At 53.1% G+C, this 14,863-nt stretch overlaps 1 protein-coding gene across 1 annotated transcript in view; it reads left to right on the top strand.

Annotated features, from left to right (window-relative positions):
- The first annotated feature begins 1,329 nt into the window (after positions 1–1,329).
- Positions 1,330–14,863, top strand: part of LRP5 (LDL receptor related protein 5) — a 124,199-nt gene continuing 110,665 nt past the window's right edge. The window contains 1 exon segment of the mRNA XM_070360255.1: positions 1,330–1,539. Coding sequence (XP_070216356.1) covers positions 1,449–1,539 — 91 coding nt within the window. The 5' untranslated portion in view covers positions 1,330–1,448.

Here is a 14,863-nt window from a genome sequence, read left to right as displayed (position 1 = left end):
GGACAGAGACATTCTGCCTGAGCACCAGCTTTGTAAAGTTGTCACAAATACATGAAGAATGCCTGTATCCATGGGCGGGGCTGTTCTGGTGAGTTGTCCATCCTTGTCTCAGCACCTGCAAGGTAAGTGTTGTTCTCACTGTTTTGTAAGGGGAGGAATTCCCCCCAGAGAGGTTATATTTGAACCTGCCCAAGGGCACACCCCTGGGCTTCCCTGATGGCTCAGAGAGGGTAAAGAATCTGTCTGCGATGCAGGAGACTCAGGTTTGATCCATGGGTCAGAAGATCCTCTGGAGAAGGAAATGGCAACCCACTCCAGTAATTCTGCCTGGGAGATCCCAAGGACAGAGGAGCTTGGTGGGCTACAATCCAGGGAATCATAAAGAGTAGGCCACAACTGAAGCACACACTTGCAACAAGGCACACCCTGTAGGAAGCAGCAGAACCACAGTCTGAATTTGGGCCTATGGTATGGGTTCCAGAGTTTGTGCTGCCCCTCCCAGGGCTTCCTGTGCCCCGGAGGGTTCAGTAGCCGAACTTGATGCTCAGGTGGGCAGGGGGCGGGGGTGGGGGCTGGGGAGGGGTGGTTCAGAGCCTGCTTGTTGAATGATCAAAGGTGAGGTCTGCATCCTAGGCCGCCTACAAGCATATTTGGAAGAACAACGTGTCTACCGCTCAGTCTTCGCGTATCCTAATGTCGAGGGTATACGTTCAGTTTAAAAGTCAACCTCAAACCTACCCCGATTCCCCTGCAGCTCCCACCCCTCGCCATCACCCGCTTCTGTCCCTGCCCCGGCCCCGCCTGGCGGTCGCCTTCCCGGGCCCCCTCCCCGGTGAGCATAGGTGTCGTGGGACCGCCCCGAGGAGGACCCTGCTGGGGTGGCTGCGGTCGCCGGAAAGCGCGCGCACCTGGCTAGGGGCCCCTGGCTTCCAGCCCCGAAAATGCCTGACCGCGCGTGCCCTGGGGCAAGCCCTTTCGCACACCCAGGCCCCGTGCCTCAGTTTCCCCACCGGGCGAGCTCGGTCCTGGCCGCTCTTAACAGGTGACACACCTGCTTCCGGGGCTCGATCCGGCCCCAGGCCCTGCGGGGTGCAAACCGGGCTCCCGCCCCCGCGGAGCCCCGGCGCCCGGCCCCCGGGGGCAGGGGGCGCGGGCAGAGGCGCTGGGACCCCGCGCGCGGCGGTCGCCTCGCAGCGGGCCGGCTCCGGGGGGCGCCCGCAGGAGGGCGCGGCCGGCGCTGGGGCGCGGAGGGCGGCGGCGGCGGCGGCGGCGGGGGGCGGAGACGCGGCTCGGCTTCCGCTCCCGCGCCTCCTCCCTCCTCCCCCGTCGTCCTGGCCCGCGGCGCCCGAGGGGGGAGGCGGCAGGCGCCCGGAGCCGCGCGAGGAGCCCGGCAGCCGCGCCATGGAGCCCGAGTGAGCGCGGCGCGGGCCCGTCCGGCTCCGGACAACATGGAGGCGGCGCCGCCCCGGTCTCCCGCTCCTCCTCCGCCGCCGCTGCTGCTGCTGCTCGCGCTCTGCTGCAGCCTGGCCCCCGCCGCGGGTAGGTGGGCGCGGGCCGGGGGGACAATGGCCCGGGCGTCCGGGCGACTCGGTTGGCCCCGCGGCCAAGTGCGCCGCGCCGCCGCCGAAGCGACTTTGCAAGTTGGGGGCGAGTTGGGGCGCGCGCCGCGGGGCCCCGCCGCCCCCCGCCGCGCCCGCCGCCCGGGGGCCGCGCGCGGGCCCTTTGTCTCGCCCGCCCGGGCCCCTCCCGGGGACGCCGGGCCCCGTCCCGCGCGTCCCGGGCCGGCGAGCAGGGCGCGCGGGCGCCGCCAACCCCGCCAGGTGCGGCGCGGGCGGGTTCTCACCTGCCCGGGCCCCGGGGCGCGCTCGGAAGTGCGCTCGCCCGGAGCCGGCCGGGCGAGGCCGTGCGGGCACCGTGGGGACCCCGGCCCCGCGGGCAGGCACGGAGCGGGGACGTTCGGCCTGGAGGCAGGCCTGGCCGCCCTGCGTCGGGATCTCTTTTCCCGAGCTTGTTTCCGATGGCCGCGCGGCCGGCCTGCGAGCTCCAGGAACTGATTTAAGTCGCAGAGAAAGTTCTGAACCCCGCGCGGGGCGGCCTGGCCTGCGGCGCTTCCCCTTTCATCTGCGTCGCTGTCGGTTTCCCAGCGGGCTCACACCTGCCAGGTGTGCCCGGTCGACTCGGAGCCCCCGTCTGGGCCGCTGGGGCCCCCAAATCGTGACACCCAGCGGGTGTCCACCCCCGCGGGGCCCGGCTGCGTGGGGCTGCCACGCGGGGTGACGGGGTCCCAGCCTGCGGCGTGGGGGCCTCGGCTGTATACACACACCCCCTTTGGGAGATCAGAGCCTGGGGACCTTTCTCTCCAACTGTTGGTGTGTCCCAAGGGGTGGAGTTGAGGTCAGGAGGACTCAGGAAACGAAGCGCCTTGTGAAAAGCTACACATGTTCTTTTAATTTGGAGATTGCCATGTGGTTTTTGAAGCAAGCCTCTCTCGCTACCTAAACCATTCTCTTCCGACGTGAGTGTTTTGTTTTTCTGGAGTGTGGCTGGCCCAGTGGACCCCGGATCGGGAGTCCTCTGCGCCCTGGGCTGGTCTTCTGCTGGTGGCAGTTGGGGGTGGGGGGCCTCGGGTCCCTTTGTCTGGGCCTCTTTAAGGCAAACAGCTGTCTCCCTGAATATTTCCAGCGAGGACACTGCAGGGAGGTGTCCTGGCCTGGCTCTGTGGTCACATTCCCGGGGCTGCGGCCCCTCCGCTGAGGTTTGGGGGGGCGAGAAGGGGTAATTCCTCAAGTCCTCTTGCCTCCCAGCCCCGATCCCCGGAGACCCCTGGCAGTTTCAGGCTGAATTTGCCTCTCTCAGGAGTCTGTTTACATTCTTGGCCCCGTCTGATACCAGCGAAAAAACAATGACAGTATCTGGGTAGTTCAGGCCGACACTGCTGCTTCTCTTTCCGGAAATGCCTGGATCACGGAGGCAAAAGGGGTTTTTTTTGGTGGGGGGGGGGAAGATGTTTGTTTTAAAGGTGGGGTTTCTCTGCCGGCAGAGTAGCTTTTCACTGCGTTGCAGTTTCGGATTTCCTGGACCTTGGGGTGGTGATGTTGCTGGACTGGAGTGCCTGTCCTGCGGTTCGAGCCCCCAAGGAGAAGGATCACATTTGTGGAGCTTGGTCGCGTAGGAGGCAAAAAATAGAGTTGATTATTTTAACATTAAGGAAGCATGTCAACACGAGGTTTTTAGAGCCCCGGCTAATGTGGTAATCTCGTCCTAAAATGGAAGGAGAGGGAGGGAACTTTCTGCAGAAACTATTTTGACTGCTCTTGACATGTCATGTCCCTGATTTCTGTGTTAGATTTATGCCACAGCCCAGAGTGGAGCTGATAAGTTGGTAGCTAATTATTTTTCCTGATTGCTTCCTGTTGCAATTTGAAGGGGTGAGCCCAAGGAAATGCCTTTGTTGGAGTGATCCTGGAGCTGGGAGTGGTGGGCCCCAGCTTCACGGCCGGGGTCTCTCCCTTTCGGCCCCACTGCACTGGCCCCGGGACCACCCCCGGGAGTGGGATGGTCCTGCAGATGCTCACTGCCCGGCCCGCAGGTGAGCATCGAGTTAACTAAGTGCAGTGGGGAGTCCATGGAGAGTCTGCTGGCAGGACCCTCTGCTTCCCAAAGCGGGGGCCCACGTGCCTGTAACCCTCCCGTGCAGTTCCAAGAATTTACCCAGTCCACCCGCGCGTCCCAGCATTTGCTGTGGCCATCCCGTCGTATTTGGAACCCGTTTAATTTCAGCTGCGCTGTGTCACTGCTCAGGCATTTAGCAGAATTTGCTCACAGGGTGGTGGTGGGGGCTGTAGTTAGGTGAGGACTTCCTGTCCTGCCGCGTGGGCTTGCCAAGGCTAAGGTCGGGGGCCCTGGGGGTCAGACCCCTTGGGTCTAGAGCAAGGGTCCCCAACCTCTGGGATCTAATACCTGTTAATCTGAGGTGGAGTTGATGCAATAATAATGATAGAAATAACGTGCCCAGTAAATGTAAAGCATTTGAATCATCCCCAAACCATACCTTTCCCCCATCCTCCCGGTCTGTGGAAAGATTGTCTTCCATGCTATCTGTTTCTGGTACCAAAGAGGTTGTGGACCACTGGTCTAGAAGCTCAGTGGCTATTTGACTTTGGACAACTTACTTAGCTTCTGTGTATCCTGTGTCCTCACCTGGTTCCTCCCCCTGCTCGGGAGTGTAAAATACTGCCTGTGAAACCCTCTGCATGTCCCTGGCTGGGGGAGGAGCTGTTGGTGGCAGAGCTGTGGTGCCTGTTGGGTAATAAGGTCCTTGATCTTTCTGGCCTGGAAGGTCTAGCAGCTCTTATCACACAGTCTGGATTTCCCTCCCGTGTGGGACCTTGAACATCCCGTCCGCTGTCTGACTTGTTTTTCGCGGCAGCACTGGGTGAAGGGTATTGTGGTGGTGACCTGGGCTGAGCCTTGATGGTGGGGGGCGCTCGGGCAGCCGACTCCACCTTTGTGTGTCTCAGTTTTCTCTTCTGTAAAATGGGCGTAACGGTACTTCCTCCCGGTAGGTCACTGCGTTGACACACGCTTGACGCTTGTACCATCTCTCTTATTGACGCTGTCACTGTTGGTACCTGCTGGAGTGCTGGGGATAGGATGGGGTAGAATGGTGGAGGAGGCCCGGGCCCTTGCTGTCAGGGTGTCTGGCTGACAGGAAGGCAAACAGAAGCTGACTGTGCAGCTCTGGGGGAGGTAGGCTCCGTCCCAGGACCCTGTCCTCAGAGACCCGGTGGTCTCTGCTGAAAGAGGCCAGGTCAAGCTGCAGAGTCTGGATGTGGTCCAGAAGGCACTGGAAGCTTCCGGAGACTTTAGCTGGGGGAGGGAGATAGGAAATGCAGGGGAAAGGTGTTGAATTGATCTTTTTTTTTTCTCTTTTGTTAAATTGAGGTGAAAATCATGTCACATAAAGCTAATCATTTTAAAGGAGACAATTCCGTGGTTTGTTCGCAGTGCTGTACAAGCACCCCTTCTGTCAAGATACAAAACATTTCCCTGGGCCCAGAATAAAACCCTGCACCCTTTAAACTTCCCACCCCCTACCCCAGGTCTCTATGGCATTGCCTGCTCTGGATACTTCATCCGCAGGGACTCTGGCTTCATGCTCAGCGGAATGCTTTCGTGGCGTGTGCACATTGCAGCGTGGGACAGCGCTCTGCTCCTTGCACGGCTGGACAGGGCACATCTGCTCATCTGTCCACCCGCTGATGGGCTGACCTTGCGTGGGTGCTTCTCCCATCAGGCACGGGCTCGGAGCCCATTGTCCCCATGGGGTTTGTACAGCAGAGCCTGTTTAAAGCTGGCCTGGGGACATGACCACATTAGCTTCAGAGATGGGAGAGCCCATGGTGAAGGGAGCTTGGCTGGGGGACAAACTGAGGGCCAGTGCTGGCCTCTGGTGGGGTGAGGGCCTCTGGGAGGTGGACCTAGTGGACTTAATACTTCGATATCACAGAAGCCCTGGAAGGAGCTGGACATTTGCGGCTTACAAGGCCCCTGGGATGGTCACACGCTCTCAGAATGGGGAGGCTCTGATGGGAGTGGGGGCTGCGTCCAGCCCCTTCCTTTGCTGGGCCCGGGACATATTTGTGCAGGAAGCAGCGGGCTGTCCACCCTGCGGGCGCCCCGGGGACACTGCGGATCAGAGCGCTGCTGATGTGGAGGCCAGTGGGGACAGCAGGGACCCAGAGAGCTGGCCCCGGGGCCCCTCTGTTGCTGTGGGCTGCTGTCCGCTTTCTCTCAAGCTTGGGAAGTGGTTTGTTAGCTCTGGGACTCAGTTTGCTCATCTGCAAAATGGGGAGGATGGCGTGTGTTCTTTGAGGGTGCTGGTTGGGGTTCTACGAGGAGGAAGCTGCCTTCTAGACTGTCCGTCATGGGAAGGACACGGTGCGGGGGGAATCCCATTCCTTTTTGTTAAGCTGTTTTTGTTTTTGTTTTTCATAGTGAAAACTTTTATATTTGGAATTAGCCAGCTGGACTCAGTTTAGATGATCCCAATTTTGTCAGCAACGTCCGAAGCATCATGGCCAGGAGCCAGTGGGACGTAGGGCTTCTTCTCCCTCTCAGGCCTGACCAGATTATTGACCTCAGCCACGTCAGTGTCACAGAGCTTCGTAGCCTGTTTAATTTGGTGCTTGTTGGCATTGCCGTCCACAGTGAGTTCTGTTTTCTTCATGGCTGACTTGGTGGTAAGGGGGAATCTGATGATGGCACAGGGGTCGAGTTTGTTTCTCCTAGGGCCGCTCTTCCAAGGATAGCTGGGCTGCCTCCTGAGCCGCAGTGTTTCGGGCAGCCGGAAGGTGGGTGACATCCGGATGATCTTTTTTTGTGGCTGTGGACACCTTTCAACACCGCTTTCTTCGTCTTCAAAGCCTTTACTTTGGCTTCAGCTTTAGGAGGGGCAGGGGCTTCCTTCTTCACCTTCGGCGACATCTTCATTTAAAAAAAAAAAGCAGTTAAAACCGAAATGTATTTATTTATTTGTGCTGCACTGGGTCATCTTTGCTGCACGGGCTTTTCTCTAGTTCTGGCGAGTAGGGGCCACTCTCTAGCTGCGGGGCAGACTTCTCATTGAGGGGCCTCTCCTGCTGCGGAGCATAGGCTCTAGGGTGCTTGGGCTTCAGCAGTTGTGGCTCCCAGGCTCTAGAGCACAGGCTCAGTACTTGTGACACGTGGGCTTAGTTTCTCCCAGGCCTGTGGGATCTTCCCTGATCAGGGATTGAACCTGTGTCTCCTGCACTGGCGGGCAGATTCCTTACCACTGAGCCACCAGGGAAGTCCCAGCCATTTCCTTCTAAAAGAGCCCAAGGGTCTGTCCCAAACACCCTCTTCCAGTGGAAGGCTGGAGAAGCGGAGAGGTGACCAGCTGACCGCAGGCTCCACGTGGGGCTGGAGCCTCAGGATCTGATTGCATTGGTGCCCAGAGTTACGTGTCCACTGTCCTCTGTCCCCTCCTCTTGGGATCTCTCTTGCCCAGCAACCCCTGGGAGTTTGTCATGGTGATGTCACCTCTGAACCATTTTGCAGGGGTGGGAGATACTGTACTTTCTGGGTATTTTCTTATTTGCTTTCTTGGTTGGTATCAGAGTCACTGGGGCTTCCCTGGTGGCTCAGCAGTAAAGAGTTTGCCTGCAATGCAGAGGACGTAGGTTTGATCCCTGGCATGGGAAGATCCCCTGGAAAAGGAAATGGCAACCCACTCCAGTATTCTTGCCTGAAAAAAAATCTCATGGACAGAACAGCCTGGTGGGCTGTATATAGTCCATGGGGTCGCAAAGAGTTGGACATGACCTAGCGACTAAACAACAAAAACAATATTTAATTCATTGTAGAATTTTTTAGTACTTTCAGTTTGCCTGGTGTAGTTTTTCTAGTGGTTAAACTGAGGCAACAGTTAGAACTGGACATGGAACAACAGACTGGTTCCAAATTGGGAAAGGAGTACGTCAAGGCTGTATATTGTTCCCCTGCTTATTTAACTTACATGCAGAGTACATCATGAGAAATGCAGGGCTGGATGAAGCACAAGCTGGAATCAAGATTGCCAGGAGAAATATCAATAACCTCAGATATGCAGATGATACCACTTTCATGGCAGAAAGTGAAGAACTAAAGAGCCTCTTGATGAAAGTGAAAGAGGAGAGTGAAAAATGAAAAAACTGGCTTAAAACTCAGCATTCAAAAAATGAAATTATGGCATCCGGTCCCATCACTTCATGGCAAATAGATGGGAAACAATGTAAACAGTGACAGACTTTATTTTGGGGGGCTCCAAAATCGCTCTAGATGGTGACCGCAGCCGTGAAATTAAAAGACACTTGCTCCTTGGAAGGAAGGCTCTTACAAACTTAGTGTATTAAAGGGCAGAGACATTACTTTGCTGACAAAGGTCCAGATAGTCAAAGCTATGGTTTTTCTAGTAGTCATGTATAGATATGAGAGTTGAACCATAAAAAAGGCTGAACGCCGAAGAATTGATGCTTTTGAACTGTGATGTTGGAGAAGACTTTTGGAATCCCTTGGACTGCAAGGAGATCAAACCAGTCAATCCTAAAGGAAATCAACCCTGAATATTCATTGGAAGGACAGGTGCTGAAGTTCCAATATTTGGCCACTTGATGCAAAGAACTGACTCATTGGAAAAGACCCTGATGCTGGGAAAGATTGAAGGCAGGAGGAGAAGGGCATGACAGAGGATGAGATGGTTGGATGGCATCACCGACTCAATGGACATGAGTTTGAGCAAGCTCTGGGAAGCCTGGCGCGCTGCAGTCCATAGGGTTACAAAGAGCTGGACACGACTGAGCGACTGAAGAGAACTGAACCTCTCTTCGGCTCTGCTGTGTCTGTGACCTTGCCTTTCTGGTATCTCTTTTTTTGTGGAATCATATAGTATTTGCCCTTTATGTCTGGCTTATTTTAATGCTTTGCTTCTCTGCTCACCTGTTGCTGGACACGTGGGGCTGTCTCCAGCTTTGGCTGCTGTGGAGACTGCTGCTGCAAACATGGGTGTGCACGGATCTGTGTGAGGCCCTGCTTTCCCTTTGGGGGGATTTACCCAGAAAAGTGAAATTGCTGGATCATGTGGTCATTCTGTATTTAATTTTTGAGGAACCCTGAAGCCCTCTTCCATAGCAGCTGCACCATTTTACATCCTCCCCCAGCAGCGTACAAGGGTTCCAGCCTCTCCCCATCCTGGCCAGCGCTGGTTAGGGCTGACACTGTCTGGGCCCCACCAGCCTGGCAGGTGTGAAGTGGTTCCCCGCTATGGTTTTGACTTGCGTTTTCCTGGTGGTTAATGATGTTGAACATCTTCATACATGCTTGTTGGCCACTTTCTATTACAAACGTGTTTATATTAAAATGCATGTATAATATATAAGTTATATTAAAATTCATGTATAATATATTATATATATATAATGTGTATATTATACATGAATACGTATAACTTAAACGCTTAACTGTGCGGTCCCTCTTTCTGTGAAAACCAGTGTCCTTGATGGCCTGTTTTCTCCCCTCGGAGGTGACCATACCCCCAACACCTTGTTTAATGTGTTGTTTCGTTTCGAACATGTACTCATTTTTTACATAAATCCTCTCATCCTATAATCTTCTCTTTTTCATTTGCTGTTGTGTCACTAACATTTTCTGTGTCTTTACTTTGAGATTTTCAGTCTTTTTTAAAAGCTAAGTGATATTTCCTAGTGTAGTACTTAGTCGCTCAGTCGTGTCCGACTCTTTGAGACCGCATGGACTGCAGCCCACCAGGCTCCTCTGTCCGTAGGGATTCTCCAGGCAGGAATACTGGAGTGGTTTGCCATGCTTTCCTCCAGGGGATCTTCCCAACCCAGGGATCGAACCCAGGTCTCCCGCGTTGCAGGAGGATTCTTTTCCATCTGAGCCACCAGAGAAGCCCATTTCCTAGTATGTGGACAGCATATTTCATGGCTTTTACCCAGTGGAGGAACATTTATGTTTTTCTAGGCTTTATTACTATTACAGGTCACGACACAGCGAATAACATTGCATATGTACCTGTGCGCCTGTATAAGCTCTTTTGTATGATAACCTTCCTCATCAAAGAGTAGATCCATTTATACAATTTTAAAGATACTGACAAATTCCTCCAAAAGGGCTACACCAGTTTCTACCCTATCAAGCATCTCTGAGGGTACACACTTTTCCCTCTCCTCTCTGTTGCTAGAAATTACCAGCTTCTATTTTTTTAAATCAATTTGGTTAAAAATTATAACACACTTTGATTTGTTATATCTCCTGGAGTTTGGTCAAAGTCATGTCCACTGAGTTGGTGATATCAACCAACCACCTCATTCTGTGTCACCCACTTCTCTTGCCGTCAGTCTTTCCCAGCATCAGAGTCTTTTCCAATGAGTTGGCTCTTCACATCAGGTGGCCAAAGTATTGGAACTTCAGCTTCAGCATCAGTCCTTCCAATGATTCAATGTTCAATGTTCAGGACTGATTTCCTTTAGAATTGACTGATTTGATCTCCTGGCAGTCCAAGGGACAGTCAAGAGTCTTCTCCAGCATCAGAATTTGAAAGCATCAGTTTTTCGGTGCTCAGTCTTCTTTATGGTCCAACTCTCACATCTGTACATGACTACTGGAAAAACCATAGCTTTGACTATAGGGACCTTTGTCAGCAAAGTGACGTCTCTGCTTTTTAATACGCTGTCTAGGTTTGTCATAGCTTTCCTTCAAAGGGCAGGCGTCTTTTAATCTCATGGCTGCATTCACCATCCAAAGTGATTTTGGAGCCAAAGAAAAGAAAACCTGTCACTGCTTCCACTTTTTTCCCCATCTCTTTCCCATGAAGTGATGCCATGATCTTAGTTTTTTGAGTGTTGAATTTTAAGCCAGCTTTCTCACTCTTCTCTTTCACCCTCATCAAGAGGCTCTTTAGTTCCTCTTGATTTGTAGGAACTCTACTGATTTGTGGGCTTCCCTTGTGGCTCAGCTAGTAAAGAATCTGCCTGCAATGCGGGAGACCAGGGTTCGATCCCTGGATTGGGAAGATCTCCTGGAGAAGGGAAAGGCTACCCACTCCAGTATTCTGGCCTGCAGAATTCCATGGGCGGTATAGTCCATGGGGTCACAGAGTTGGACACGACTGAGCGACTTTCACTTTCACTGCTGATTTGTAGGAGCTCTTTTTATTTGGTATGGACATGAATTCTTTAATGTATTTGCTCCAGATTTTTCTTCTGGTCTGTAGCTAGTCCTTCTTGTTTTTAGTGGTTTATTATTCCAGAAACATCAGAAAGTTCCATGTAGTGAAACGCAGTCTGTTCTCTGATGGATTCTGGGTCCCATGCCTTGTTTCTCTATCCCTAGATGGTAAATGCGTCTTCCTTTATTTTCTTCCAGGACTGTTATCATTTTGTTGTTTTATATTCAGACGTTGTTCTTGTTTCTTTGTGTGTGTGGTTGTGGTTTGGGGATATATGGTATGAGGTAGGGGTCTGACTTGTCCACTCCTGCCCCCCAGTAAGGGGACAGGGAGTGGGTGGTGTGGCTTATCTAACCCTAAGCCTCGTTCATGTAAAATGCCACTCTCTCACCTACGGTGTTCTCAGGTGCTTGCCTCCTCATTCTGGAACCTTCCCTCCTCTCTTGACCCGCCGGTGTCTTTCTGTACCAGCCTGCTGCTGTTTTTAATCTCTGCAGCATCGTTGTATATTTTGAGATCGATTGAGAAATTACCCTTCCAGTTCCTTTTGAGAAATTGTGTTGACTCTCCTTGTGCGTATACTCTTTGGGAATAAACTTCACAGTCAGCCTATGAGGTTCTGTCGTTTGCTCTCTTGATCTGGGGACAGCAACTGGTGACATGCGATGGGTGTCGGAGGGCTGGGCTTTAGATGTGGTCTCCGGCAAGCAGTCTGGTCTCAGGCTGTGGCGAGAGATACGTGTGCGGCCACGATGGAGCTGGTCTTCGCATTTTGGGTTGCCGTTAGCACGCGGAGCGCTTCAGAGGCGTTGTGTCTGCCGGACGGCCTCGCCCACTCCTGCTGCCCGCCTCCCGCCCGCGTCCGCTGGGGACGCAGGCTCTGGTGCAACTAACTCCAGCGCTAGCCTGGAGGCAAATATAATTACCTTTTAAATGATTGCTCTCCTGCCCTCGCTCATTCCAGAACAAAATGTGAGCAACTTTAATTTCTTCCCTGGGCTGCACCCCTCTATTAACCCAGATGGGGAGGCGGTACCCGCCTAGCAGAACTCTCAGGAAATTGCTCAATGGGCATTAAAGGCCGCCTGAGTGTGTGGCCCCGGCCCAGACACGTGAGCGCGGGGGCCTGGGGCCTTCCAGACCCGCCTCTTGTGGGCAGCTGCCACCCTGGACTCCGCCCTGGAATGAGCAGGCATCGTCCTCAATGGGAGCGAGGGGATGGTTTCCCCACAAGCTGGTTGATGAGCAAGGTGTGTTCTTGAGCTAGCATTCACTGGGGAAGGCCATGGCTCTGAATTTTCCCCAGAGTGAGCTTGGTTCCCCAAAGAAGACTGGATGTGGGACTGGGGTGTGGTGGCGCCATCTCAGCCGCCTGCCCTGATTCCTCTCTACTCAGATTGGAAGTGGGGGGCACTTTGGTGCCCGTTCTTCCTCTCCTCTCTGGATGTGGTCTGTCTCCCTTCCTTCCCAAACCCAGACTCCCGGCTCTGAGGCCTCCCCACGGGCCCTCACAGGGCCCCACAGAAGATGAGATTCCGGGTAGAGGATTACATCAGCTTCTGGTTGTTGCTCAGTCCCTAGGTCGTATCTGACTCTTTGTGACTGCTTGGACTGGAGCCCGCCAGGCTTCTCTGTCCATGGGATTGTCCAGGCAAGAATACTGCAGTGGGTTGCAGTATTTCCTCCTCCAGGGGATCTTCCTGACCCAAAGATCAGATCTGCATCCCTTGGCTTGGCAGGCGGATTCTCATGTCACCTGGGAAGCCTCGCTTCTAGTTGGTCTCAGCTTTCCAGAACCTTCCCCTTGCCCATTTATCTTTCATTCTGGCCAGATTCATTTTTCTGAAGCTAGTTTCATTACGTCCTCCCCCTTTTAAGAAAATGTACACTGGTTTCTGGGTGTCCAGAGTTGAAACGTTTTGGTCTGGCGTTCCACGCTGCCTCTGCGCTGGCATTATTCTCTGCGCTCCAAGGTGAGCACTTCTCCAGGCAGATCCCTCTCCTCCGAGTCCAGGGTCTCCTTTGAGACCTCCCATGCGCCACCCAGTCTGAGGGCCTGGGGGGCTGATGTCTCCATCCCCTCCTGCTGCCTCTGCCTGGTGTCTGGTGGGCAGAGGCCCTGAGGATGCCTGAGGCCTCGTCTGCCTGGGGAGTGGCTCTTCCCCATCCTTACTCCCTCTGGCTCCTAAATCTGCTGTGTCGTGAACCCCTGCCTGCATCCCAGACTCCACCCTGATGTGTTTCCTGGGTTGTAGAGCACCTGTCCTGCTGCATGACAGAAGGCTTCTGGGGCCAAGTGTGGGACCCCCCTCCCCTACTTAGAACCCGTATTTCTTTTTTAAAGATTTTCTTGACCATTTTTAAAGTCTCCTGAATCTGTTACAATATTGCTTCTGTTTTATGTTTTGGTTTTTGGCCATGAGGTCTGGGGGACCCTAACCCTGACCAGGGATTGAACCCATACCCCCTTAATGGAAGGTGAAGTCTTAACCACTGGGCTGCTAGGGAAGTCCTAGAACCCGTATTTCTGAGGTCTGTGTTCTAAGATGAAAAGTGAAAGTGTTAGTCATTCAGTCATGTCCAACTCTGGAACCCCATGGACTGTAGCCTGCCAAGCTCCTCCAGGCAAGAGTACTGGAGTGGGTAGTCATTCCTTCTCCAGGGAATCTTCCTGACCTATGGATCAAACCCAGGTCTCCTATACTGAAAGCAGATTTTTTTTTTACCGTTAGAGCTGCCTGGGATTCTAAGATGGCCTGCTATAAATAAAGCTGGCCTTTGTTTTACTTCAAGAAACCCAGCGAATCTCAGACATACTTGCCTGTGACGTCTTGGGTCCAGATAACACCTCCCCACCTCTTGGAAATCAACCTTGAACATTCATTAGAAGGATTGATGCTGAAACTGAAGCTCCAATACTTTAGCCACCTGGTGTGAAGAGCTGGCTCATTGAAAGAGACCCTCACGCTGGGAAAGATTGAAGGCAGGAGGAGAAGGGCATGACAGAGGATGAGATGGTTGGATGGCATCACCAACTCAATGGACAGGAGTTTGAGCAAGCTCCCAAAGTTGGTGATGGACGGGAAAGCCTGGCGTACTGTGGTCCATGGGATCGCAAAGAGGCAGACACAACTGAGCGACTGAACAACACCTTCCACAGCCCAGACCGAGACATCACGGGGGGCCTGACACCTGCATTTTTCATTCGTAGTTTGTATCGTCTTTCAAAATAGTGTAGAACATTTTCAATCATGCAAAAATAGTGGGGAGTGGTGGGAGAACGATTTTTATGCTGAAAAAGAAAGCTTGTGTGCTTTCGAGTGACAGCTGCAGAATAGGAAGCTGAGTGACAGATACTGTTAATGAGTTTTTAGGAGTTGAAGCATTAAGAGAGCATTGTCCCTTTAAGGTTGCTCCCTTGAGAGATATTTTAGTTCTTTTCACAGTTGTATCACTTGTTAAAATTGAATCTTGTAGCGCTTGTTAAAACTGAAAAATTTCTTAACTAAAAATAGGACTTTTAGGGACATCCCTGGTGGTCCAGTGGTCAAGACTTCGCCTTTAGATGCCGGGGGTGTGGATTTGATCCCTGGTCGGAGAGCTAAGATCCCACGTGCCTCACGACCAAAATGCAAAACATAAAACAGAAGTGATATTATAACAAATTCAATAAGGACTTTAAAAATGGTCAACATCCAAAAAATAAAAAGAATCAGACTGTTTGTCTTTTCTATATTTAAGCAAGTTTGCAGTGTTAGAGACTTTCTGATTAGGTATATTTATCTCTATATCGTCTTATTTAGTGTCCATTCAAAGCATTGGAATAAGTTAAATGAATTTTTAATGAAGAGTTGCCCCCTTGGACGTCTGAAGCTTGTTCTGGTCGCATTGGCACTGCCCGGCGTCCGCGTGAGTTTGCTCGGTACCATTTGATTCCTGGGCTTGTGCTGTGTCGTGGGCAAGCGGGTGGTGCCTGGCTCCCGAGCCTGGCCGCGGTGGGCTTGCCACTTCTGCCTTCTTCTTTAAGAGACTCACCACTCTGCCCGTGGCCACCGCAGCCCTGATCCTCGCCTGGCTCTCCGCTGAGGCTCTGAGGCTGCCCAGAGCCCACGAGCT

Source organism: Bos mutus, chromosome 22 (genome assembly GCF_027580195.1).
Source record: "Bos mutus isolate GX-2022 chromosome 22, NWIPB_WYAK_1.1, whole genome shotgun sequence".
Classification (NCBI taxonomy): Eukaryota; Metazoa; Chordata; class Mammalia; order Artiodactyla; family Bovidae; genus Bos; species Bos mutus.
The sequence above is the reverse complement of the archived record's forward strand: the minus strand, read 5'-3'. Positions and strand labels throughout refer to the sequence as shown.